The sequence below is a fragment of the Tupaia chinensis genome, unplaced genomic scaffold (assembly GCF_000334495.1).
Source record: "Tupaia chinensis unplaced genomic scaffold, TupChi_1.0 Scaffold000115_1, whole genome shotgun sequence".
Classification (NCBI taxonomy): domain Eukaryota; kingdom Metazoa; phylum Chordata; class Mammalia; order Scandentia; family Tupaiidae; genus Tupaia; species Tupaia belangeri.
The window spans coordinates 1,019,943-1,047,780 of record NW_006159579.1 but is presented as its reverse complement, the minus strand read 5'-3'; the positions used below and the strand labels follow the sequence as shown (position 1 = coordinate 1,047,780).

Genomic DNA, 27,838 nt, shown 5'->3' with positions numbered 1-27,838 from the left:
AAAATAAATAAAGTTAAATAAAAAAATTAAAAAAAAAAAAATCTGCCTACAGCTGGCCTTGGAGTTGTGGTCTGGTCTTACTCGTGGCATGAAGGCACAGACTGAGTGCCTCCCCCAAACCCAAGGTCCCAGGCTGGATTCTCTTAGCCAGGCTTGCTCAAGGTGACCAGTTCTTGGCTGGGACAGGGGAAACAGCCTGCTCTTAGTTTCCGTTCCCAGGCTGGATGCATTATTTTTTTTTCCAACTGGCTTTTCTTCCTCTGCTTTCAGCTGAATCCATGCCAAGAAGAGCCCCCTTCTGCCTGAGCAAGCATGAGAGCACCGTGGCAACTGAGATGACAAAAAAGGTTGGGGGGCTGGGGACATTTTTGGGGAAATGGATAAAGAGTGGAACACCAGCAGAAAAATACTTTCTGCATGTGCACTTGTTAGAAGAGCCAAACAAGAGTAAAAACCAAACCAGCCCTTTCTTCTTTTAGAATCAAAGAAACATGCTGAGGAGGCTGCAGAGACAAATAATTTTCCCTGCCCAAATAGTAGTAGGGACAAAGGGCAAAAGGAGACATGAAGGCTGGTTCTCTTCTAGGAAAAGGTGATTCTGCCTTGGTCCATAAAAAAATGGGATAAAGAACCTCAGAGTCCTTGAACCTAAACTCATATTTCTTTTTCATTTTTTTTTTCTTTAAAAACTTTAATATATCAAAAGGCCCGCTTTAGTGACATGCTAGTCCCACCAGAAAATACCCAAATATCCCATCAGTAACATGCTCAAGTTGACCAGCCAACTCATGTTTCTAAACCCCGTGTATGGACAAGCACACGTATGTTTTTTAAACCAAAGCTATGAGGCTCAGGTAACTGCTAGTAATGAATATTCACCTGGTAACTAATGACTGTCCACCCAGGAAGAGTGGGCAGGGCAGAGAAACCCTTAAGGGGTTTCTGTTCAAGGGACTACAGCCTTGAACAGCCAACCTCTCAAGCACTGCTTCCCTACCACCACCCCTCCAGGTTACATCTAAACCAGACTAGATTCTTCCAATCTGGCTCCCAGTGACCAGGATGGTTTTCTCCCTTAGAAAAACACTTATGTACACACACCCATATATAATTTTTTTGTTTGTTTTTAAATTTAAATATAAAAATACTACTCTGTGTTATAAATGGAAGATCAAGCAGTAAGACCTTTTTCTTTGGTTAAGGTCAGAGAGTCATCAGTTTGTACTCTGAGCTTTATGTTCTGGGGAGGGCATGTAGCCCCAAGCAAGGGAAGCACAAGAGACCAAAGGCCTTTTCCTTCCTTATCCCCAACCCCTCCTTCTCTAACTCTTCTCAGAGAGTTGGTTATAACCTCTGATGGAACAGCTTTCCACTGAGAGGTCATTCTTCATGCAATTTCAGGAGACTATGAGCTCCTGGGAGGGTAGGAGAGTATTCTTGGTACATAATGGGTGCTCAGTAAGAAATGGTTGGACACTCTCATGGTAAATAAACCCAACCTTGTTTGTACAGACAAAAAAACTAAGGTCCCAGGAAATATAAGCACAGAGCAGAGGCTCTGTAAATCCCCACTAAATCCCTCTGGTAGAGGAGAGGGCCTAGGTATAGAACCCAAGTCTCCTGCCTTCCCTGCAAGCACTGCTAGAGCTGGAAAGAATACATAAGCAGGAGCAATGCTGTCGACTAGAAAAAAGGAGAAAAGTGAAGGGGAAATTTTGTTTTCTTTTTTCTTTTTTTTTAAAGAATTGTTTATTTAATTTAATGAATTATTTAAATTTGACCAGAGAGAAAGGGGGAGGGGAGTGAGAAAGCAAGCTGCCAGGTTAGGGATTCAAACCATAGTCAGTCATGTTGGAGTCCAGCATTTTAGCCTGCGGGCCTCTTGCTTTGTTTTCTTAAGAACCAGCTTCTTGGGACCAGCAGTTAGTGTAATGGCTATGTCGCTGGACTCCCACGTAGTCGACCGCGGTTCGAGTCCAGGACCCGGTGGCTTAAACTCACGCCGGGCACATGTGCGTGCGTGCCCAAGATCCCGAGAGGAGAATGGAGGAGAAGGGATTGCAGCGTGGCCATCCTCCCTGGAGGGTGATTTCTCGCTTTCTGTCTCTCTGTCTCTCTCTGTTTGGCGAGCACACGCGCCCTATAGCAAAAACCTCTCCAAAAAAAAAAAAAATCCAGCTTCTTGGAGGACCAGCAGAGGCATAATGGTTATGTTATTGGACTCGCACATAGCTGACCACAGTTTGAGTCCTGGATTCAGCAACTTAAAATTCATGCCAGGCACGTGTGCGTGCATGCCCAAGATCTCTCGAGGAGAATGAAGGAGAAGGGATTGCAGTGTGGCCATCCCCCTGAGGGGGCTCATTTCTCATTTTCTGTCTCTTTGGCGAGTGCATGCTCCCTATAGCAAAAATCTCTTTCTTTTTTTTGGCGAGGTTTTGCTATAGGGCGCGTGCACTTGCCAGAAAGACAGAGAGACAGAGAGACAGAAAGCGAGAAATCACCCCCCAGGGGGGATGGCCACGCCACAATCCCTTCTCCTCCGTTGTCCTCTCGGGATCTTGGGCATGCATGCACACACCTGGCGTGAGTTTAAGCCACCGGGTCTGGGACTCAAACCATGGTCGACCACATGGGAGTCCAGCAACATAGCCATTATGCTAACTGCTGGTCCCAAATCTCTATTAAAAATAAAAGAAGAAGAAGAAGAACCAACTTCTCAAACCGCAAGCCTTTGCAAACATACCCTCCAACTATGGCCAAAGGGTGGAGTAGGCATGTGATCCAAGTGAGCCACCAACCTCCTCCCCTTGATTGAAATCAGCTGGCAGAAAAGAACAGCCAGCTCCACCCTGCCCTTTCCCACAGTCATGTGAGTCAGTACATCTCCCTTCTGCAGGACAAGATGGTATGAGTTGGCATTCTGCACCTACAACTAAATGACTGCAGCTAGCAAGTGATAAGAGTCTGAATTCAAACCCAGCTTGTCTGATTCCTGAGTATTTATTACTCTTATATTCTCATGTTATAGATGAGAACACAGATGTAGAGAGATCAAATAGCTAATCTTTTTTTTTTTTAAGAGAGATTTTCACTATAGGTTGCATGTGCTCACCAGAGAGACAGAGACAGAGAGAGATAGAAAGCAAGAAATTATCCCTCAGGGGAATGGCCATGCCACAAGCCCTTCTCCATTCTCCTCTTGGAACTTTGGGCATGCATGCACACGGCCCTGGGCCACGTCTCAAACCACGGTCAACTATGTAGGAGTCCAGTGACATAACCAATTGGCCATCTGCTGGTCCCCAAACAGCAAATCATAATGGCAGAAACCAAACTTAAGCCTGTTATACTTAAGAGTAAAAATAGATCAGGCACAACAACGTGAATGTATTTAATGCCACGGAACTGCACACCTAATTAAAAAGTCAGTTCCATAGCAGAGTGGTAAAGTGCTGCGGATAGGGAGCCAGATCCCACATGGCTGACCATGGTTTGAGTCCTATCCCTGGCGGCATGAGAAACATGCCAGGAGTATGTGCATGTGTGCCCAAAATCCTGATGAGATGGAGAAATGGGGAAAAGATTGCTGTAGGATCATGCTCCACTGGATCATGCTCTCTCTCTGGAGAGCACACATGTTCCCTAGCTTAAAAAAGTGTGGTAAGGAGGCAGAATGGTGAGCTGGTCCTGTATGTAACAAAGTGGTTAAGTATTATGTAGGGAAAGCCAGATCCTACATAGCCAACAAGAGTCTGGATCCTGGCCCCTGTGGCTAACACACCAGGAATGTGCACATGCACACAGGATCCTGACAGGATGGCGAACTGGAAGCAAAAGGATTGCAGCATGATCAGGTCCTGAAGGAGGGTGTTTTCTCTTTTTTCTCTCTCTCCTCCTCTCTCTTCTCTTATCCTGTGTGCTTGCATATACCCTCTGGCATAATAAAATAAAATAATGGTTAAATAATGGTAAATTTAATGTTATGTATATTTCACCACAATTAAAAAGTAAAAACGGGGTCAGCAGATGGTAGGGTGGTTAAGGACACTAGACTGCCACATGGTAGACGGCGGTTCAAGTCCTGGACCTAGCAGCTTGCTTTCTCACTTTCTTTCTCTATCCCTCACTCTGTCCCTCTCTGGTCAAAATTTAAAATAAATAAAGTTAAATAAAATAATTATCTTAAAAATAATTAGTTAATTTAATTTAAAAATAAAACAGATTGGTTCTGTTATATTAATATAAATTTGCTGTGTAGCCTTCCCTGATGTACACTGTATCTTATTACTTTTTTAAATTTTCTATAGGGCACATGAACTTGCCATTGAGAGACAGAGAGGCAGATAAAAAGAGTGAAAATCTCCCAAGGAGAGATGATCACACCTCAATCCCTTGTCCATTCTCCTCGCAGGATTTTGGGCATGCACACACAGACCTGGCATAATTTTCAAGCTGCCGGTCCAGGACCTGGGTCGCGTAGTCAGCCATGTAGGATCCAGTCACATTAACCACCATACCACCTAGCTGGCCCTGGACAACATTGTATCTTATAACCAATATGTGAGAATTTAAAAACTGGAGGACTGAGCCAGCAAGGTATCATAGTAGTTGAGGGCACTGGACTCCTCCATGGCAGACCATAGTTTTTGAGTCCTGGACCAAGGGGCTTGCTTTCACACTTACTTTCTCTCTCTCTCTCTCTCTCTCTCTCTCTCTCTCTCTCTCTCTCGTCAAAATTAAATAAACAAATAAAGTTAATTTTTTTTAAATTCTTAAAAAAAAAAAAACTGGAGGATTAACTCCAAACTGCACAGAATTACCAGAAACTGAAACACTGAAAGAAAATCATCTCTGACCCCTTGAACAATTAACAACAGCACTAGATTATAATCTGATTCTTTAGAAAAGAATATAAAGAAAGAAACAACAAAAAACAGACTTCCAGGTCATCCAAGTGGCATGGTTGTTAAGGCAGCTGGATTCCAAATGGCTGACTTCATGGTTCACATACTGGACAGGGTGGGTTGAAAACATGCTGTGCACATGTGGGTGTATGCCCAAAATCCCAAAAGGAGGAAGAGAATGGATTGCAGTGTGGTTATCCCCCCAGGGGGTGTGTCTTCACTTTCTCGGTCTCTTCTTTCTGTCTCTCTCTGTGTCTGTCTCTGATGAGTACATGTGCTCCATGGAGAGAGGGAAAAAAGAAAAAGCAGACTTCCAGCCCAGGAAAACAATACTTCAAAGACTCCAAAGTAGTCAGTCAGAAAACAAAGATAAGGAGCGTTATAGACTGAATTGTGTTCCCCCAGAATTCAAACATAGAAGCCCTAACCCCCAGTGTGACTGGATGGGAAGGTAATTAAGGCTAAATAAGAGTATAACAGTGGGAGCCTTAACCTCATAGGACTGAAGGCTTTATAAGAGACCTATCTCTCCCTCTAGCCAACCCCAATGCACACATGTGCCTGCGCCCCAAGGAAAGGCCATGTGAGGACATAGCAAGAAAACAGCCCTTTACGAGCAAGGAGGAGAGCCTGATTTAAAAAAAAAAAAAAAAACGACAGGATCAGCAGTTAGCATAATGGCTACGGCGCTGGACTCCCATGTAGTCAACCATGGTTTGAGTCCCGGACCCGGTAGCTTAAACTCACACCAGGCACGTGTGCGTGCATGCCCAAGATCCCAAGAGGAGAATGGAGGAGAAGGGACTGCAGCGTGGCCATTCACCCCAGGGGGTAATTTCTCACTTTCTGTCTCTGTCTTTCTGGCGAGTGCACGCACCCTATAGCAAAAACCTCTTAAAAAAAGAAAAAAGAATCATCATCCGGCACCTTGATTTTGTACTTCCAGTCTTCTAAACTATTAGAAAATAAATTTATGTTCTTCGAACCACCAAGTCTATGGTGTTTTATTACAACAGCCCAGCTAACGCAAGAAAAAGAAAGGCTAACGATTCTCCAGACACTTGAGACCGACAGTTGCTGCAATAGCTATGTCGCCGGACTCCCATGTAGTTGACCCCGGTTCGAGTCCTAGACCCGGTGGCTTAAACTCATGCTGGGTACATGTGTGTGCGTGCCCAAGATCCCAAGAAGAGAATGGAGGAGAAGGGATTGCGGTATGGCCATCCCCCCCAGGGGGTGAATTCTCTTTCTGTATCTCTGATTCTCTCTTTCTGACAAACGCACACACCCTGATAGCAAAAACCTCTCAAAAAAAAAAAAAAAAAAAAAAAGATTCTCCAGACACTCAAAATCCTTATTCCTGGCCACAATATTCTCCATGCCCTCTTGCTATAGCTCCCAGGGCCATTCCCTCAAATGATTAAAAGTCTCAGCACCTTCTCTGCCTCCCCATTCTCAGAAATACTTCCTGGCACTCCACTTACAAGCACCCTTTCCCAGCCAAGCTACCTTCTAAATCCTGCTGAGCACTATTCTACAATGTCTTCATGCACCACTAGACGTAAGACCTGACCTGGTTCCAGCTCTGCTGCCAGCCAGTTTTGGTCACATCAAAGTCTTAGTTTCCCCATCTGGAAAATGGGGGTGGTAGAAGGGACCCTGATAATTTCTCAAGTTCTTATATTTCCAAGACATAGAAACTTGTTAGAACCTGAATGAAGTTCAGCCAGGCTGGACCATCCACTCTTCTTCCTATCTACTGTCTACACATGTACTAAGATGTGGCTCTCTAATAATCAGGCGTCCTAAGGAGTTGTCCTTTCACAATGCTCCTAGCTTGGGCACCAGTCTTAACCATCTCAGGAGACTTTCTTTAAAGAAAGGGATTGTTTCTCTGACATGAAGGAATTGGAAAAGTACTTTTTGGGTCTGTTTTCACTTAAGATACAGAAACATTTTGTTTTATGGGGCCAGCAGACGGCACAGTGGTTAAGGCGCCAGACTCCCACATGGTCAACCACAGTTTGAGTCCCAGACCTGGTGGTTTGTTTTTTCACCTTCCCTTTCTCTCGCTCTCTCTCTCTTCCTAGTCAAAATAAAAATAATAACAACAACAATAAATAATTCTTTAAAATAAAAAAATAAAAAGAAAAACTCTGTTTTAACCTACTTAACCAAAGGGGGCAGAGAGCCTCAGGCCAAAATTAACTCATATTTTTTATCTTATAATCTTAAGACCCAAGGGAGAAGGGAAGTCAACTGCTCTCTAGGTTTTCTGCCTTAGGGCACATGGGCATGTGTGTATGGTGGGGGGAGGAATGACAGAGACAGTGAGAGACCACAATCCTTTCTCCTGCGATCTTGAGCATGAGCCCGGTGTGAGTTTCAAGCCACTGGGTCTGGGACTCAAACCGTGGTTGGCCATGTGGGAGTCCAGTGACATAACCATTACGTCATCTGCTGGCCTGGAAGTCAGCTTCTTAGAACCTGGGAGTTAAATAAGGGGAGGAAAATACTTAATTTTGCTTTCCTGCACAATGCCTGATCTGGTTCCCTCCTGTAGACCAGAAGAGAGGCCAAGGCTAGGCAAATCCCAGAGATGCAGATTTCAGCTGAGCCTACAACTCCCCAAGTACCCCACACAGGCCAAGAATGCAAAGAACTGGTTGAGAAGTGATTGAATTGTCATCTAGTCCCTTTCCTATGTTCACAAACAAGGAAGGAACTGGGGAAAATCCTGTGTCCACATAAATATCCATACCCATTCCTCTCCTAGCAAGACATGGCCTCTCTCCTCCATGACCCATCTCACAGTCTCCCTTGAATTCTAGTCATAATTTCTGAGGGGCTGTGAGCTGGAGACAGAGGCCAATTCTTTATTACTATACTCCCATAATAACTAGCCCAGTAGCCTGTGTTAAACGGTGTTTGGGAAACAGGGTGAATGAGTAACATAAGGATCAACAGCCTCTGAGATTCTTACAGGGGCCAGAGCAAATACTGCTGTCTTCTAAAGTCCTAAGCCATTATAAAAATTATGAAGTTGGGGACCAGCATGGCGTGGTGGTTAAAGCGCTGGACACTCCCACATGGCCAACCATGGTTCGAGTCCCAGACCTGGTGGCTTGCTTTCTCACTTCCTCTCTCTCTCTCTCTCTCTGGTCAAATTAAAATAAATGAATGAATAAATAAAATTAAATAAATAATTCTAAAAAAAAGATAAACATCAAGTTAGGTTTGTCCATGGCCTGCTGCTTAAGGAAGCTGAAACCCACTTGGGTGACCATGCAGCTCAAGTCCCAGATCAGGTGACTTGAAAACACGTAGGGCATGTATATGTACATGTCCTAAATACCAAAAGGATGAAGAAATGGAGGAAGAGGGATTGCAGTGTAGCCATGCCCCATAGGGGGGTACTTTTCTTTCTCCCTCTCTGGTGAATGCACGCACACTCTGGCAAAAAAAAAAAAGAAAAAAAAAAAAAAACAATCAGGGTGCAGGAATATCCTATATCTTGATCTCTATGGTGATTTCATGAGTATATATATTTATAAAAATTTATTGAGGGGACCAGCAGTTGGCGTAATGGCTATGTCACTGGACTCCCAAGTAGCCTACTGTGGTTCGAGTTCCGGACCTGGTGGCTTAAACTCATGCCAGGCACATGTGCGTACGTGCCCAAGATCCCAAGAGAAGAATGGAAGAGAAGGAACTGCAGCATGGCCATCCCCCCGGGGGGTGATTTCTCGCTTTCTGTCTCTGCCTCTCTCTGTCTTTCTGGCAAGCACATGCACCCTATAGCAAATTTTAAAATAATAATAATAAAAATAAAAATAAATAAATAATTCTAAAAAAAGAAACTATAACACCCCAAATTGATATTTATATACCAAACTGTCTTAGGTCTCTTTATAAACTTCATAATCCTCCCCAAAGTTCTGTAAAGTGGGCTAAAAGTAGGAATTATTCCAAGCCCTCCTTGCACAGGAAAGACAATGCCTTATTTAGCCTGGTCACAGTCAGAAAAGTAGAAATGGGGCTGGACAGTGATGCAGCAGTAAATGCAACACTGTGCAAGTCTGACCTACAGGGGAAGGTTCCAGGTTCACGTCTGAAGACCTCCCTGGATAAGCCAGTCACATGTGTGCCTATGATTCAGGACTGGCTGAAGGTGGGGTTGGACAATGGCCTTAAGACTCTGTGGGGGTGCTCTAGCACTCCTGTGCTTTCTCACCCTCTCTCTCTCTTGCTCATGGAAGAAATAAGTGGATAAACTTAAAAAAAGAAAAGAAAGTAAGTAGGAGCAATAAGACCCTGTGGTTTGCAATCCTTTACCCAGGCTGTGCCAGCCCGCCAAACCACTGACTGCCAATTATAACTCATAGGAAAATAAACACCCAAAATAGCAACTGTTTGCTCCATCTCTCCTGTCAGCTGGTTTTCTGCCATCCTGCCAAGGTTGGGAACATGCCACCACAGCATCTGTTGAGAAGCAATGAGGCAGCAGAATATCCCAGGAATGATACAGAAACCATAGGTTCCAGCCTTTCTCTGGTCTTATCTACTGTGCAGACGCATAGAGTATACCAAGGTGGCGGCCCCCGTGGATCTGGAGTTGAAGGAGGTGTTCACAGAGTTTCAAGTCAAAGTTACTGACACCAACAGAAGGTGAAGCTTGAAGACATACAGATTGAACAACTAAACAGAACGAAGAAACATGCACATCTTACAGATACAGAGATTATGACTTTGGTAGATGAGACTAATATGTATGAAGGTGTAGGAAGAATGTTTATTCTTCAATCAAAGGAGGTAATTCACAATCAGCTGCTAGAAAAACAGAAAATAGCAGAAGAAAAAATTAAAGAACTAGAAAAAAAGATCCTACCTGTAACGGAGTGTTAAGGAAGCCAAAGACAGTATCCGGGAGATGCTGATGGCCCGAAAGGCACAGTAGGGAATCTCTAGGGGAAGCTTTCCTCCTGAGCCCTCCCATTCCTCACAAGTATAAGAAGGGCCTGCTGGTGAAACAGCTCCCCTTCACCCAAAAGGACACTTTATGTGGATGGACTAGCACCCCCACATTTCCTTCGTCATCTTGAGTCCCTTTTAGGTCCCAGCCCTGTATGTTTTATCTTGCCTCTGCCTACCACCCCTGCCTGGACATTTCTCTCTCCTAGTCTGAGTCCTGAACTCCTAGGAGAGGGCAAATGGGAGCCAGCACAAAGGCATGCTCCACCTAAGATACTAGACACTCTGGTCCAACTAATAAAGGCTCCAGTCTCACTGAAAAAAAGAAAGAAAAAAAAAAAAAAAGAAAGAAAGAGAAAGAAAAGAAACCATAGGTTCCAGTCCCAGCTTTGCTTCTGTGAGCTGTATTACTTTAACAGGTCACCTAATCTCTCTGGGCCTGGGATTTCCCTTTGTATGGGTAAAATGAGCTCTAAAGGTATGTGATTTTCCAGAGCTGCTTAGAAGACAGGAATGTACTGTGCAAATTGATAGAGAGAGCTGTTTAAATGTCACTAATAGGGCTTGAGGTTTTAAAGACCCTAATTTAGACCCAGGTGGGTAAATGTTTTCCATATTCCTAAGAGGCTTAGCTGCTCATGGTGGAGCCAGGATTTACACTAAGCACACAAGGCCACTGCAGCAAAGCCCACTGCTCTTCTCCACACACCCAGCGTGGTTGACTGTTTCTTCAACTGCCATCCTAAGGAGCACTTTAGGGCTATTCCTACAGCATAGTTGTTAAGGGAGAAGGATCCCGCATGGAAGACCACAGTTCAAATCCTGACCCCAGCAGCTTAAGAAACATGCTGGGCACATGCGCACACATGTCCAAATCCTGACAGAATGGAGAAATGGAGAAGTGACTGTAGTGTGACCACACCCCACTGGGGAGTTGCTTTTTCCAAATTCCTGTTTCTCTCTAGCAGGTGTATATGCCCTTTGGCAATTAAAAAATTTGAAAAAAAAAAAAAAAAAAGCAGTTTAATTAAAGCGACTCACGGCAGGCTAGCCCTTAGCAGATGGTCCCTTTCTTCAGTACCCTCAGGTGACAAACCCTCAAAACCCAAGGTGGGTCAATGAAAAAGTCAAGTCCCACTATAGAATGTACCCCCAGTGGGAACTGGTCACTCCTGGGTTATTGTCCAACAGGGCTTGAGCCTCCCTGTCCTCAGCAGAAATCTATGCTTCTGATTGGCTAAAAAGTCGGCAGTAAAGTCAGAGACTGATCCACACAAGGCTCAGGTGCCAGGAGAGAAGCTCTCTAGCTAGCATCTGTGCTGCTCGCCTAGACAAAGGCTCAAAGGAGCAGTCAAAAGTCATTATTCAGCTCTGGCCTCAAAACCAGGGAATCAAAACAGAAAAATGTCCAGCATCTACTACAGACCAGTTTGTGACTGCCTCTGAGTTTGACAATGAGCAGGGATGTACCCAAGCTGTTAACAGACACAATGAACGCTGAGCTACTTTATCTTTTTATGCAGCAAAGTTGCTTGGAGCAATACCTAGTCTCTGGAAGGGTACTGTAATATGGCACTTGTTGACTCAGAGAATGTTAGAGCAGGAAGGAATCTTAGCACTCACTTAATCCATCCTTATTCTGTTGAGAAAACAAAGATCCAGAAGGGAAGGCACTTGCTCAAAGCATGGTGACGGTGATGAGTCAGAGCTAGAGCTTGGGTGCACAGTCTCAAAGTCTGAGAATTCCGCTTGACCATCCTGGGTGATAGAGGAGCACCCAGGGACAGGAAAGCTAATAGAAAGCTGAAGTTCAAGAAGGTGAGTGTAGAGGGTATTGTTTTCAAATTTCTATGAATGAGATAGTAGCTAGAGGCTGAGCTGAACTTGAAACATACAGCCTCCCAGGTCAGCAGGTAGCATGGTGGTTAAGGCACTGGATCCCACATGGCCAAGCACACAGTTTGAGTCCCAGACCCAGCAGTTTACAAAACACACCAGGGTGTATGCACATGTGCAAAAAAAAAAAAAAAAAATCCTGAGAGAAGAAAGGAGAAGGGATTGTGGCATGGCCATACCCCCATGAGGGATGATTTCTCACTTTCTTTGTCTCTCTCTGGTGAGCACATGTGCTCTATGGCAAAAATCTGAAAGAAAAAAGAAAGAAAGAAATAGAGGTCACTGTCATTGGCCAAGAGAGGTAACTAGCTCTCTCTCAGATCAAAAATTAACATGAAGGGAAGATTAAACAATCCCAAACATCACAACTAATTGAGTGAGCCAGTCAGGCAGCTGGAATGAAATGCACAATATGAGGCAGCCAAGGGCCTGATTAATAAATGAGGCTGGGTCAAGCTAGTTTAAGCAGGGAGGATTTGCCTGCTTTTCTTTGCCATGTAACCTGAGATACTCTCAGAGTAGGGGAAAACTGCTTTTCTGCCTCCACTCAGCTGCCCAGGACATGTTCGGCTTCAAATAAAGCAGATGGGGATCCAGTAAGAAGAGAAGAGAATGGGTGGTGACGTATGTTCCCTTGTGAGGGAGTGGCCCCTCTAATCACCCCATTCCCTCAGGCAGTGATGGGCAGAAAGCTTACTAAGGGAAAACTTCACCAGGATACCGCAGGGAAATGGCTACCAGGCCCCAGCAAACTGCTCTGGAGCCAGAAAATGTCCCTTCACTATGTGCCTCACTATACTCAACCTAACACAAATCCCTTACCTTGGCATCGGGGTCTCGAGAAGGCAGCAGCCATAACTTACCTCACCTTAGCCACCACTACCCCTTCCCCTCTATATACATTCAGAGTACATGCTAATCTTTGTGCCTTGGAACCCTTAATCCCCTCGGCCAGGAATGGTGCTGTCCCTCTCCTCTGTCCCAAATCCTACTATCAAGTCCCAGCTCAGAACCCCTCCCTTCCCTGGTGCTGTCCCAGAACCTCCGGTTGGAATTCATTTCTACCTCCTTCCTTCCCCTCCCATTCTCAGCCTGAATGCCAAAGATTGGGCCTTATTTCAGAGACGTTGGGCAGTCTGTCTTCCCCCTCAGCTCTCCCCAGACTGGGCACTCCTGGAGGGTAAGAACTCTGTGCCCCATGCTGTCCCTTCAAATGAGTCTTTCACAAGGAGCAATCAAAATATTTGCACAGTGGTGGGAATATCATAACCTTTTCCCACCATCACATGCCATCTTGAAATGCCAACCAAAAGCTCTAGCTCCCAAACCTGGGAGTAACAGGCTCCTCTTCAGGGACCATTTCTGTGACCTGGCCTCCCTGCTTCTTACCGCTGAAAAGAGAGTAATGCTTCTTGTCAGAGAAAGTGCTTTGAGAGGCTCTGGAAACACAGATTCTCAAGTTCAAGGCCATTTTTTTAAACTCCCCTTAGACTCATGCACCATTTACCAACTAATGCTAGAAACTTAAAGCTTGTTTCCAGCCAAATGCCTCTTCTTTTATCACAAATGCCCTAGTGTAAGCTGTTGAGAGAGCTGCACTGAGGACTCTGGGTAGCCTGCGGGCTTTTTATTTCCACAGAGTATGGAGATTTCCATCTGAAGTGTGAAGATAGTACATGGTTTCTAGAAAAGTCTGGAGTTTCAGGCCTGCTGTTCTCTTGAATCTCATGATCTAAAGTTATCAACTGGTTTGCACCCTATGGGTTATGAGCCCATGGTGTTTATAGTAATTACTCCAGTGCTCTGTGAATGCGTCCAACTATGCCCTGCCTGTGTGCCAAATCACACAGGCATAAAAACAACTACCACTTGACTACCTCCTATCATTTCTGTTAGACACAGTCCTAGGTTAAAGATACAGAAAAGTGGGTAATCAGTAAATATTGAAGGGAGTTATGTATCCGTATTGTCTCAATTAATGGGTACTAAAAGTACAACTATTATCGCATAACAATTCCTGACACTTTCTGGACTTAGGGTCCTCCAATCTGAAAAGACTAGGAACTTCTGGGTTGATGGAAGAGCCTTGAGTAGAAGAGATTCAGGTCTGGGGCTCAGCTCTAACCAGACTTCTAGAAAGCAGAGTCAGATAGCTGTGAGCTAAATTTATAGATCTTGGTTTCCTCAGCAGAGCAAGAGTGGGATTAAAAGGTCTCTACCAGGACCAGCAGGTGGTATAGTGGTTAAGGTACTAGACTCCCACATGGTCAACCGTGGTTCAGTCTCGGACTCAGTGGCTTGAAACTCATGCTGAGCACATGTACAAGTGTGTCCAAAATCCTGAGAAGGAATTGTGGCATAGCCATCCCCGCTGGGGGGTGATTTCTTGCTTTCTGCCTCTCCATATCTCTCTGTCTCTCCAGCAAGTACATGTGCTCTATAACAAAAATCTTTTTAGAATTATTATTTTTTATTTAATTTTATTTACTTATTTATTTTTAATTTGACTAGAGAGGAACAGAAAGAGAGCAGGAAAATGAGACAGCAAGCCACCAGGTCCAGGACTTGAACCACAGTTGGCCATGAGGGAGTCCAGAGCCCTTAACAACCACGCCACCAACTGGCCCCTAGCAAAAATCTTTCAAAAACAAAAAAGGGACCAGCAGTTAGTGTAATAGCTAAGTCACTGGACTCTCATGTGGTCCACCGCGGTGGTGCCATCCACATCTAGCGGGTAGAGGCTTAAAGACACTGCTAAGCATCCTTTGGTGCAGAGGACAGCGCCCCACAGCAAAGAATTATCCAGTCTGAAATGTCAACAGTGTCAAGGTGGAGATATACTGCTCTAGAGGTCACAGAGAAAATGAGATTATTGTGGAAAAGATGGAAACCAGAATGGAAAATGCACACTACTGATGTTGAGGCAAACTATGAATGAATGAATGCAAGTGAATAAAGGTTGTCAAACCATTCCCAAATGGATAGTCTCCTCTCTGTCCTCTCTCTGGCACAAGTCCTACTGTTGAATAACATGTTCTAGTCATCCTAAGGACCACCCCCTACACCTTGTCCTCCTTAACCTGATCACATCCACTACTGACATACATCTTTGGTGTAGCTGAAGGGGGAATCTGAGATTGAGCATTAATGGGAAGGAGCCAAGGCAGCTATATAGCATGAAAGGAAAGCATTAGACTTGAAGCCTAAAGAAAAGGTCTAGTTTTGACTCTGCCTCTAAGGAAGCCACTTAATTGCTTTGAGCCTAGTTTTCTCCTCTGAAAAATGGGGCTAAAAAATCAAAACCTGCCCTACTTAATAAGGCTTCTCTAAATTTCAAAACCAGATTATGTAATGTAAAAGTGCTTCAGAAACTGTAAAATCTTATACAAAGGTCAAGTATTTCCCTGCAGAATAGTAACAGGTTCTCACACAGTAAAGGGAATATGATCAAAACTCATTTCCATGGGACCAGCAGTTAGCATAATGGCTGTGTCGCTGGACTCCCATGTAGTCGACTGTGGTTCAAGTCCCAGACCCGGTGGCTTAAACTCACGCTGGCTGCATGTGTGTGCATGCCCAAGATTCCAAGAGGAGAATGGAGGAGAAGGGATTGCGGCGTGGCCATCCCACTGGGGGGTGATTTCTCACTTTCTGTCTCTCTGTCTCTGTCTGTCTGGCGAGCACACGTGCCCTATAGCAAAAAACCTCTCCTAAAAAAGAAAAAGAAAAAACTCATTTCCAGTGTTACAGTTGAAAGTTGTAAGCACTTGAGGATATGGCATTATGGCCCTATGAGAACACTGAAGACATAAGAATCCACCATGAGGGAACCAGCAGTTAGCGTAATGGCTATGTCACTGGACTCCCACGTAGTTGACTGCGGTTCGCATCCTGGACCCGGTGGCTTAAAACTCACGCCGGGCGCGTGTGCATGCGTGCCCAAGATCCTGAGAGGAGAATGGAGGAGAAGGGATTGCAGCATGACCATCCCCCCTGGGGGGTGAATTCTCGCTTTCTGTCTCTATGTCTCTCTCTGTCTGGCGAGCGCACGCGCCCTATAGCAAAAAACCTCTCAAAAAAAAAAAAAAAGAATCCACCATGATACAGCCCATCCCAGGCTCCCAAGGCAAAGCTGTGTTTGCTCAGTGACATATAACCTCAGCTTTCTCATCTCCAAAATGGGATAACACTTAACTCACATGGTTGTTGAAAAGATCAAACATGATCAAATCTGCACTGCGCATGGCATTTCCCAAAGAAAAGTGATATTTTAATTTTCTGAGGGCTTTTCCTGATTCTTTTTTTTTACCTTGCAGTACAAATTTTTTTTAGAGTGATGAAAATTACTTAAGTGGTCCTATACTGCTATCTGTCCTGTAAACCACCAAATTTATCTCTAAAATCTAAGTATAAGAAAAATTGTTTGCAGTCATGAGCTCTGCAGGTTTTTTTTTTAGAGGTTTTTGCTATAGGGCGCGTGCGCTCACCAGACAGAGAGAGAGAGAGACAGAGAGACAGAAAGCGAGAAATCACCCCCCAGCGGGGATGGCGACGCCACAATCCCTTCTCCTCCATTCTCCTCAGGATCTTGGGCACGCACGCACACGCGCCCGGTATGAGTTTTAAGCCACTGGATCCAGGACGTCAACCGCAGTCGACTATGTGGGAGTCCAGCGACACAGTCATTACGCTAACTGCTGGTCCCAGAGCTCTGCAGTTCTATAAGCCTAGAGCAACAAGCCGAAGGCCAAGCTACTACAAGACCACTGAAGCCCAGTGTAACTCAGCACCCAAAGATTCTGACTTGCCAACTACTCTAGAACAACATGCAACCTGTGTACCAGATTCTAAAGGGAGAGAATGATCTGTAGAGGCGAAAGAGTCTCCTGATGGAGAATTAAGAAACTAGCAGTCATGTGAATTATTTTTATATTTACTTATTTATTATTATTTTTATTTTGTTATAGGGCCCATCTGCTCACGAGAGAGAGTGTGAGAAAGTAAACTGCCAGGTCCAGGACTAGAACCACGGTCTGTCATGTGAGAGTCTAGGGCTTTAACCACCATACCACTTGCCAACCCCAAGTCACATGGACTTTAAATGTCAGTCTTGTCAACACTTCCAAATCCAATGAACTCTGGGACACCAAACTGATCAAATTCCTCCCTTTAATGGGTAAGTAGGAAGTAAATGCCCTCCCTTTGGGCCACCTAGTTTGAGTAGCAACTTCTCTAAACCTCTGCAGGAAATTGTAGCCAGGCTATACACATGAACAAGCCCAAATTAATACACATACACATCCAATTGATTCATTAATGAAGCAAAACTCCCAGCTACATTCTTTTAAAATAGACCACCAGAGGGGACCAGCAGGTGGTATGATGGTTAGGGCGCTGGACATTCCCACATGGCTGACTGTGGTTCAAGTCCTGGACCTGGGGTCAAATTAAAATAAATGAATCAATAAATTAAAAAAAAAATAGACCACCAGAAATTAAATGCAAATGTCTAAGACTAAAAAGATGGGGAATCTCAACATCAGTCCCAAAACAGTGCATGAGGTTCAAATCTGTTTAAAAATCTTGGGGACCAGCAGTTGGTATAATGCTATGTCACTGGACTCCCATGTAGTCGACCGTGGTTCGAGTCCTGGACCCGGTGGCTTAAAACTCATGCCGGGCACGTGTGCGCGTGTGCCCCCAAGATCCCAAGAGGAGAATGGAAGAGAAGGGATTGCAGCATAGCCATCCCCCTTGGGAGGTGATTTCTCGCTGTCTATCTGGCGAGCGCATGCGCCCTATAGCAAAAACCTCTCCAAAAAGAAAAAAATCTCTCAGACTTTAACCAGTTCCATGGCCTTGTGGTTAAGGCAGCCAAATCTCACATGGCGAACCATGTAGTTCATGTCCTGGATCAGCAGCTTGAGAAACATGCCAGGCACATGTATGCATGTGCTAAAATCCAGAAAGAGAGAGCTGGAGGAGAGGGGATTGTGGCATGACCATTCCCCAGGCACATTCTTCCTCCCATCCTCTGTCTCTCTCTGATGAGTCCACACACCGTGTGGCAAAAATAAAAACAAAACTCTCAGGCTTTAATGGGCATACAAATCACTTGAGGCTCTCATAAAAAATGCAGGTTCTGCTTCAGTAGGTTGGAATGGGCCTAAGATCTGCATTTCTAATATTTTCCCAGAGGTTTCCACAGAGCACACTTTGAGTAGCAAGAGTATATAGTAAAATATTATATTCCATTTTGTAGCTGAAGAAGTCGATGATCATAAATAAAGAGCTATTTGCCCAGAATAACAAAATTAGCAAGTAGCAGAAGCAGAATATAAACTCAGCATTCCGACCATGAATGGTGCACCTTTTTCACTATACCAAACCACTAATCACAACCAAACAGATAGATAGCTTTCCTCCATCCCTCAAATGAGCCTTCCAGCCAGCTTTGCCTGCAGGAGGAGGAGGTAGAGCTAGAAATAAGAGTTATGAGAGAATCAAGACAGCCAGATGCTCTTGCTAAGAACTTAAATCACCCAATCCTTCAGCTAAGACTCCTTAAGGAGGACCAAACAAATTTGAGGGGGTTCCTAGATGTTCATTCCTTTACTGATGAAAAGCCACAGGCAAGGCCAGCAGGTGGTGTGATGGTCGGGGCTCTAGACTCCCACATGGCCAACTGCAATTCAAGTCCCAGATCTGGCGACTTGCTTTCTCGAATCTTCTCTCTTTCTCTCTGTCTCTCTCTCTCTGGTGAGTGCACATGTCCTATGGCAAAATAATAGTAATAATAATGATAATAATAATAAACAAAATGGGGCCCAGCAGGTGGTGTGATGGTCGGGGCTCTAGACTCCCACATGGCCAACTGCAATTCAAGTCCCAGATCTGGCGACTTGCTTTCTCGATTCTTCTCTCTTTCTCTCTGTCTCTCTCTCTGTCAAATTAAAAAAATAAATGAATGAATAAATAAAATAAAATAAATAATTTAAAAAATAATAATAAACAAAATTAATAATTTTTTTAAAGCAAGCAAGAAAGGCAAGTATGATTACTTCTTGGAGTGGAAGGGATCTGTCCCAGGAATGATCAGGACCAAAGAGCACACAGAATCAAATTCATTCCTAAACAAATGGCTTGGCCCTGCATATTCTGGGCTTGCTGCTCAGGCCTTGGCTAGAGTATTTAGAATATTCGGCTTAGCATCTAAGAACGACATTGACAAACAGGAGCACATCCAGAGGAGGGTAGCAAGGAAGAAATAGAAACACCAGGGAAGGGATGGTCACTGGAACAGAGAAGATCTGTCCTAGAGAACTGTGGCCTTGAGACATAAGAACCATTTTCCTTGATCTGTAATATTGATGAGGAATCTGACCTGTTTTCTGTGGTCCCATGAAGGAGAATTAGTAACCTGTTTTCCAGTTCATAACTGCCTAGTGTCAGAGTCAGGATATGACCCCAAGCCTACTCATTCCAAATCTCCTATCTTACCACCAACCCAGGCTGCTTCCCACATCAACCTGTAGCAGAGGTAGACACTACAGGAAGACGGATCTCAGTTCCAGATAAGAAAGGTGATTTTACAGTCAGAACTGTCCAAAGACAGACTATGCTATAGTGTGGGAGGATAGAGTACCTAATACAAATCCTGTCAACAGAGGGGTTCAATCAGAGGTTAATCGCTTGGCAGGAATACTGGAAAGGGGATTTGGGTACTGGATGGGTGGCTGGGTGAGATGAACTTGCCACTCTCAGGGATAAATTCATTTCTTCCTGCTGTATTTCCCTCTAACACTTCATTTGTACACTTACTATGGTTTGCCTTTTATCTTAGTTAACTCGTGCCTGTGCGGGTCTTCCTCACTGAACTGGGAGCCCTTGTGGGGAGAAGGTAGTATCCATCTCTACAGCCTTACTCTGCCTAGGTTTATACCTAGGAAACCAAGGAAACATTTATTTTTCTCCTGTGTGTCAAGCACCCTGCTAGGCACTCTGCATACATTAATTTATTCCACATCCTCACAACCCAAAGAAGTTATACATCAGTATTTCCTTCTTACAGATGGAAGAAAGAAAGGTAAGTAACTGCTAAAGTACAGCTAACGAGTGGTAAAGTTACATTCAAATGGGGAATCTTTTGCCTACACCGTCATGCTGCTTGGGGGAATCTTTTGCATACACCACCATGCTGCTCTCCACCTAGAATGAACACATAAAAGTGTGCCGACTTGGGCCAACGCCCTTAAAAACAGGCCAGTATTGGGTGTGGTGGCGCCCGCCCTATAGCAAAAACAGGCCAGTAAAGGGGCCGGCAGGTGGCGTGGTGGGTAAAGGCACTGAATTCCCACATAGCCAACCACAGTTTGAGTCCCAGACCTGGTGGCTTGCTTTCTCACTTTTCCTGTCTCTCTCTCTCTCTTTCTCACTCTGCCCCTCTCTGGTCAAATAAAAATAAAAATAAATAAAATTAAAATAATTCTTAAAAAAAAAAACAGGCCAGTACTATATCCAGCTAGGACTGTTGTTTCCTGCTGCTATGCTCAAATTTTCCTTCTAAATATAGTCATCCATCCTCAAAATGACCAATCTAAAGTTGTTTTTTAATATCCTCTCTTTCTTTTAAAGACAGTGGCACAGCATAAAACAATTCTGGAAAAGAGGACCAAGTTATCCTAGACTTTTCCTACTCAAAGGAATTCCTCAAAGCCCCAAGAGCTCTACTCCCCTCCTTCCCAAGGGCTCTAGCTCCATGACCAGCCCACTATCAACAAGTCAGATGCCAGCTTTCTGCCTCAGTGAGGAATGGCCTGCATGCATCTTTTTTTCTTTTGTTTTCGGTTTTTGCCATAGGGCAGGTGCACTCACTGAGGAGAGACAGAGAGATAGTGAGAGGGAAAGTGGAAAATGATCTCCTAGAAGGATGGCCACAACACAATCCCTTCGCCTCCATTTTTCTCCTGGGGTTCCAGGTACCATACGCACAAAGTAGGCATGATTCTCAAGCTACCAGGTCTGAGACTTGAACCATGGTCAGCCAAGTGACAATCCAGCACCTCAACCACCATGCCACCTGCTGGTCCCAGCCTACAACGCATCTTACAAGCTGTTCTCCAGGACCTCACTCTCCACACTCAAACCCAATTCTGGACAACTCAAGATGTCCCCAAGCAAAACAGTATGGCTCAAAGGTCTTTGCATTTAAACTTCCAAACAAAATCTATCTTGAATTTCAAGTCACATTATAAACCTATACTGGCAGTCACTTAAAAATATTTAATCCCGGGGAACCAGCAGTTAGCGTAATGCCTATGTCGCTGGACTCCCATGTAGTCGACCACGGTTCGCGTCCCGGACCCAGTGGCTTAGAACTCATGCTGGGCGCGTGTGCGTGCGAGCCCAAGATCCCGAGAGGAGAATGGAGGAGAAGGGATTGCGGCGTGACCATCCCCCCTGGGGGGTGATTTCTCACTTTCTGTCTCTATGTCTCTCTCTGTCTGGCGAGCGCACGCGCCCTATAGCAAAAATCTCTCCAAAAAAAAAAAAAAAATTTAATCTCCTTGCCAAATGGGACAAAAAAAGAATTTGTCATTTCAATCAAAAGCGCCAGCATGTTTGGAAAGCCAACAAACAGAGCCTCTCTGACACTCCATCTGTCTCAAGAAGTAAACCAAACCCAATTTGGCCAACCATTTCGTCAAACAAGAAACTTAAACATCACCAAGGGAAATTCCCACTGCTCAGTTTGCTGGGTGGGTTTCAGGTTTTCCAGCCCTGGGCCTCTGGGATAAGAGATCCTACTGATACATGCACCATTACGATGCTATGCTTTGCAAACTGATATCTTGATTCCAGAGAACCAAAAGGCCATGTTCACTATAAATTTAACTTATTAAGATGTCTTCCAATATGCTAACATTTTAGAGCAACTTTATTAAACATGAAAGAGCTACCCTAGCTCCAGCAATGAGCAGAACTTTTGATGAAGATCTATTTTCTGTGAGCTCCTGGCCTCTCTGTATCCATCAGACATTTTCAGCTGAACCCAAATTAACCTGTAAATGAACTGATGTGCATTTATAAGTTTACAGAAATGTATCAGTGTAGAGGGCTGGAGATACCAGTCTCTATTTCTCAATCTCACGCAATTCTCTAGTTAAACTAAAATATGGTCCTTTCCACAAACTTTTCATCTTTATTAAAACAGGGAAAAAAAGGGAAACCTGAACCACCTAGGTTATACTTCCTTACCTAGTTACCATGTCTTAACAAGAAAATAATCTTTGCTATCTGATCATCTTTCTCAGGGCACTATTTAGAGGGGTACCAAAAAAGACCTAGAGACCTAAGTTTGGGCCATTTACCTGTACCTCAATCCTGGATTCTATCCAGTTCTCAATGAAAGAATTTTTCCATTTGATAATTAAACCAAGGAAATCTAATCAATAATAACTTTGTCAGGCTCTTTGTTGTCAGTCACAGAAGCAAGATGACAAGGGAACATCATCGTTTGGGAAGTGTCCAATAAGATGTACACGTTGTGCCACTGCTCTGGTTCTAAGGCCCACCATCTTCAGAAGTCGACCTGTGGCAAATGTGGCTACCCTGCCAAGTGTAAGAGAAAGTATAACTGGCTAAAAGACGCAATACCACCCACTGGGACTGGTCAAATGAGGCACCTAAAAATTGTATACTGCAGATTCAGGCATAAATTCCGTGAAGGAGCAACACCCAAACCCAAGAGGGCAGCTATTGCAGCATCCAGTTCATCTTAAGGATTTCAACGATTAGTCAGGCAATAAATGTTTTGGTTAAAATAAATAAATAAATAAATAGCTTTGTCAGAAAAGGACACTTACTCAACATACAAAATTACTATACTTTGTCATACATTATCTTTTTTTCTTTTAAAGAATTATCTGTTCATGTTTATTTATTATTTTTCTTTTTAAAATTTGACCAGAGAGAGAGAGAGAGAAAGTGAGAAAGCAAGCCATCAGGTCTAGGACTTGAACCGTGGTTGACATGTAGGCGTCCAGCACCTTAACCACCACACCACCTGCCAGCCTGTCACATATTATCTTAGCTAATCTTCACCATAGCCACGTGAGATGAATAATGTTTCCTAACAGTATTGCATGGAAGAGACCAGGTCACTTCATCTCTATATGCTCAGCACCCAGGACAGGACCTAGCAAAAAGTATGCTACATGCTCAGGAATAAATACATGACTGGAAAAAAAGGAAAAGATAGTTGGAAAAGAGTGGCCAGCAGACAGTGAAGTGGTTATATCACTGGACTCCCACATGGCCAACCATGGTTTGAGTCCTAGACCCGGTAGCTTAAAACTCCCACCAGGCATGTGTGCATGCATGCCCAAGATCCCAGGAGGAGAATGGAGGAGAACGGACTGTGGTGTGGTCATCCCCCTGGAAGGTGATTTCTTGCTTTCTGTCACTCTGTCTTTCTGGTGAGTGTATGCACCCTGTAGCAAAAATCTCTCCCAAAAAAAAAAAAAAGATATTTGGAAAAGAAACATGCAATATAAATTGTGTTCTAGGTGCTGACCTAAAACCACACCTCCATATTGAGCTTCTGAGGTTTGTTTCTAAGGATGATTTATAAAAAAAAAAAAGAGAGAGAGAGAGAGAGAGGAAGAGAGAGAGAGAGAGAACGCCAGCCCATGACTTGGTTGAGGCAGCTGGATCCCACAAGGCTGACTGTGTGGTTTAAGTGCCAGACCCAGTAGCTTGAAAAACATGCTGGAGAAGTCCTTGAGAGAAGACTGTGGTGTGGCCATCCCCCCTAGGGGTTGCTTTCCCACTCTCTCTCTTTGTCTTTCTTATCTCTCTCAGGGAAGTATACATGCCCTATCACAAATTTCTTTTTTAAAAAAAAGAGGGGCCAGCAGGTGGCATGGTGGGTAGGGGCCCTGGACTCCTGCATGGCTGACTACATTTCAAGTCCTGGACCTGGTGGCTTGCTTGCTCACTTTCTCTCTCTCTCTCTCTCATGCTATCCCTCTCTAGTCAAATTAAAATAAATAAATGGACAAAGTTAAATAAAATAATTCTTTAAAAAAAGGAAAGAAAAATGTGAAGTGAGTTCTTTGTTTCTCCCTGGGTCTCTGTCATTCATGGCAGAAAGAAATAAATAGACTTAAAAAAGAAAAAAGGATGATTTATCATCTTTTCAATGTGTATACCACAAAGATACCATCCATGTTTACCTACAACTGGTCCTGTTTCAGTTCCTTCTTCCCAACTCAGCACCACACCTTGCGCAGGTGGGTGTTTAATGAGCTGAATGGTGATGAAGGCTACAATGATGCCTTTGGCAATCATGGGAATAGACAAAACACAAGATACCCACAGCCACCAGGAGAAATGGTCTCTGAGTTAAGTTGCAGTCCCTCGAGCCTCATTTTCCTCTCCGCGCAATAGGAGTAATAGAATTTACAAAACTGATCTTGTTTATTCAATAAATACTCACTGAGGATTACAGGCACTGTGCTAGGTGCTAGCACAATGGTGAACAAGACCATCACAACCTGCCTTACAAGCTCATAGTCTCAGGGGGTGCCATGAAACTCACACAAATAAAAGGAGTTTTACAAACTTCAAAGGACCATACAATTATGAAGTATTGCTCCTCCTCCATGTTTTCCAACCTGATTAATGGCATCATCCACCAACCACCCAGTTGCCCAAGCTATAAACTTGGGATTAGCCTCAACTCCTCTCTCTCCCCTTCAACCTGCCCACTCTTACAATGCCAGTAAATTCCCAGGTCTCTTCTGATTCTCCTTCAGAAGTCTCTGACCTATATTTCTTCTCTTCCAGTTTTTATGCTTCTACTTTAGGCCCTTTGTTCCTACCTGAATAAGTGCAAGTCTCCTTGTAATAGTGATAATAGCAAGCATGTATTGATCACTTACCATATGGCAGGCACTATGCTAAGAGCTTTGCATACATAACATATTTACACCAGGCAGATCCTAGTACCTCAATTTGAGGAGGAGGAATTTGAAGTGCAGAGTAACCTACCCCAGGCACAGAGCTAATAGCTGCAGCTCATATCCAGGGCTATGAGATTCTATCCTTATTTCTTGCCAGAGTCCAGCCTACAGCCCCTTCCTGGTCAAACTATACTCTTTCCTATAAACTACTGCTGGCGTGCTCTTTCAAAAATCCAAGTGGATATGACTCTCTGCTTTAAAAGACAATCAAAGGCACCTCACCATTGCTGTCAAGGTCCAAAGGCTCTGGGCCACTCTCCAGTGTTAGCTATCTCCAGCCCCACCCCACAGACTCCAACCAGAGAAACTCTCATGGCTCCTCAAACACACCAAACAACTGGCTGTTTCACTTCACATTCTCCATCCTCTTCCTCCTCCACCCTTCAGGCAGGAACCTCCTCTTCTGCAGCCTCAGCCCAAGAACACACTTATGTATTAGCACTGTCATAATAATTTCCCTCCCTCCCTCCTTCTCTCTCTCTCTCTCTCTCTCTCTCACACACACACACACACACACACACACACACACACCATCCACTCTTCTTATCCTGAGTTCCCAGAGGGCAGACACTATATTTTCAACATCACAGATTCTCAAGGTCCCAGCACAGTGGTGAGTTAGTAAGTAGACTAAAAGAATAGTAGTGGTGAGGCAGCCTACAACACTATCCTAGCAAGCAGATAAAACCTTTCTCCCAGAGAAAGCTAAAGAGAAGGGAAGGTTACAGTAGCTCCTGTGCTCTCAGGTAAACTCAAGAAGACAGACTACTTTCAGCAGTTATCATTACAGAGTTGGTCCTCCACAGTCAGCTGGCAGCCTCTCTCCAAGCCTCTTGAAAGCCAATTTAATCACCTCTAAACTTGCAGAAACTAAGCTAGTTCCAGACCGAAAGACCACAGGAGAATTGCCCTCTCACATGGGACATGAGGTAAACTGCCACCCTCCACCACCACGCTGCAGTTGGGGAAGCATTCCAAAATGCAGACTAGTAAAAATAATTATTCTAATTACCATGAACAACAGCGGATCCTGGTTGAGGGAGAGTCACCAGGGAAAAAAGCTAGAGACAGCAAAATATAACCCTGCTCTCCATCTCCAGAGCTAGAACTGGAGCCCAGACCACAAATGATGACTACAACTACCTGCTCACTGGTCTCCCTGCTTCCACCCTCACTCCACCCCTAACTCTCCAAAGAGCATCAGATGATGTTTTTAAATCCCTATCAACACTGAGGGCACACTCCAGCATAACACCCAGAAGCTTTCCACTAACTTGAAATAAAATCCAAACTCTACCACATAGTCCAAAGACCCCATCACCCACTACAATCCAGACACAGGGGGCTTCAGCTTCTTATAACCCACTTACTTCTGGCCCTTTTCCTATACTGTCCTCCCTGCCTGGAAGACTCCTCCAGCACATTTTTACAGAGCTGCCTCCTTCTCAAGGCTCAATTCAAACTTTACTTTTTAAAAGTGGCTTTCCCTGACCACCCTATCACTCTCTACTAGATCATCTCTTTTGTCTGCTTAGTATTTATTACCCCAGACAATATTTTCTTTATTTTGTTTCTATCCTCTCCTGTATTAGGAGGCAAATCTATTTGTTCACCCCTATAAAAACAGCACATGCACTGGGCACTCGGTTGAATTTCCAGAGCAGGGGTACATTCTCAGGATGGGGCTATTTTGTTCTTCTATGGAAGGAAGAAACCATCTAGTTAGCACCTACTATGTGCTGGGTGCTGTAAACCCATAATCTTCCCTTTGGAAGGGTAAATTAACTAGCTCAAGGTCACACAGCTAGTCACTGGCGTCACTAGCAGACTTCTGAGTTAACTACTTGTTTGTGTGACTTCTAAACCCCTCACCTTTGTGCCTTCTCAGGAAGAAGGGTTGTTACTCTGATTCACTCCCATACCACCTTAACAAAAAACAGTTCTAAGCTGCTTTACAGCTGTTCACATTCACCTCACTCCAGAAAAATACAAAGCACTTGCCCATTAAGCCTGAGAACAACGGAAAGTAAAGTTAGTGTGCCTCAAGGTTCAGTACCCAGCCCTGAATCCCAGTGGTTAGGACTGAGAGGAGTTGGGCAGAGGGAGGCATAGAGTCCTCATTTCTGGTTCAGAGGAATGGGGAAGCGGTGAGTCACAGGATGAAGGCTTGCCCCACGGAACCTGATAAGGCCAGGCTATGAAGCAACGAAAACTGAATCACAAAGCTGGAAGTTCCTGGAGGCTGATGGATGGGGAAACCGAGGCTTTTAAAGCGAAAGCAACTTGCTCAAGTTCACTCAGCAAGTAAACAAACAGAAAACCAAGGAGTCCCCACCCCCAAACCCCTGTTCTGTGCATCAGAAGGTTTCTCAGGGAGAATTCGGGGTCGGGGGGGATAGGGAGAGGCCAGAGGCAGCTCACAGACTCCAGAGAGAGGTCAGGACAGGGCAGGCGTAGGACCAGGAAGCACGTAAGTGATGGGTGGGAAGCAGAAACGAACCACCGAGGCAGCGGCTGTAGCTAGGAAGGTGATGAGGACGAAGGGAGAAGGAAACGGTGGAAGAGAAAGGAAAGGAGTGAGGGCGGAGGAAAGAGCTGTAGATCAGGGTCTGAAGGGGCCTGGCAGGGTGAGCAGGGCCTGAGGGGAGAAGGAGGAATGAGTCCGATGGTGGAAGAGTCCAGGGCTCAGGGAGACACGAAGGGAGTCCGACGGTGACGGTGAGGGTTCCCAGACCCGGAAAGGCACCGAAAGAAGTCCGCTGGGAAGAGTTCCACGGTCGCGCAAACCCAGAGGCGACTCTGACGAAGGTGGAGTCCAGGCCCGGGGAGCCCGAGGGGAGCCTGTGGGGAGTCTGAAGGGGCCGGGCCGCCTCACCTCGCTTGTTTTTGGTGCCGTGCTTCTTGGCGGCCGTCAGCTCCTGCTCGATCTTCTTCTCCAGGAACTCCTGCTTCTTGCTTAGCATCTCCTCCGTGTCCCGCAGCCGCTGGATGGCCTCCTGGGGGGTCGGGCCGCCCTTGCCGGCCTTCCCCACTCCAGCC

At 44.7% G+C, this 27,838-nt stretch overlaps 1 protein-coding gene and 1 pseudogene across 1 annotated transcript in view; one reads left to right on the top strand and one right to left on the bottom strand.

Moving 5' to 3' along the window:
• CHMP4B (charged multivesicular body protein 4B) overlaps positions 1–27,822 on the bottom strand; it is a gene marked incomplete at its 5' end in the record, with an annotated part of 60,852 nt that extends 33,030 nt beyond the window's left edge. The window contains 1 exon segment of the mRNA XM_006144153.2: positions 27,675–27,822. Coding sequence (XP_006144215.2) covers positions 27,675–27,822 — 148 coding nt within the window.
• LOC102473760 (prefoldin subunit 1 pseudogene) lies at positions 8,151–9,917 on the top strand (annotated as a pseudogene).
• Positions 27,823–27,838: the final 16 nt, after the last annotated feature.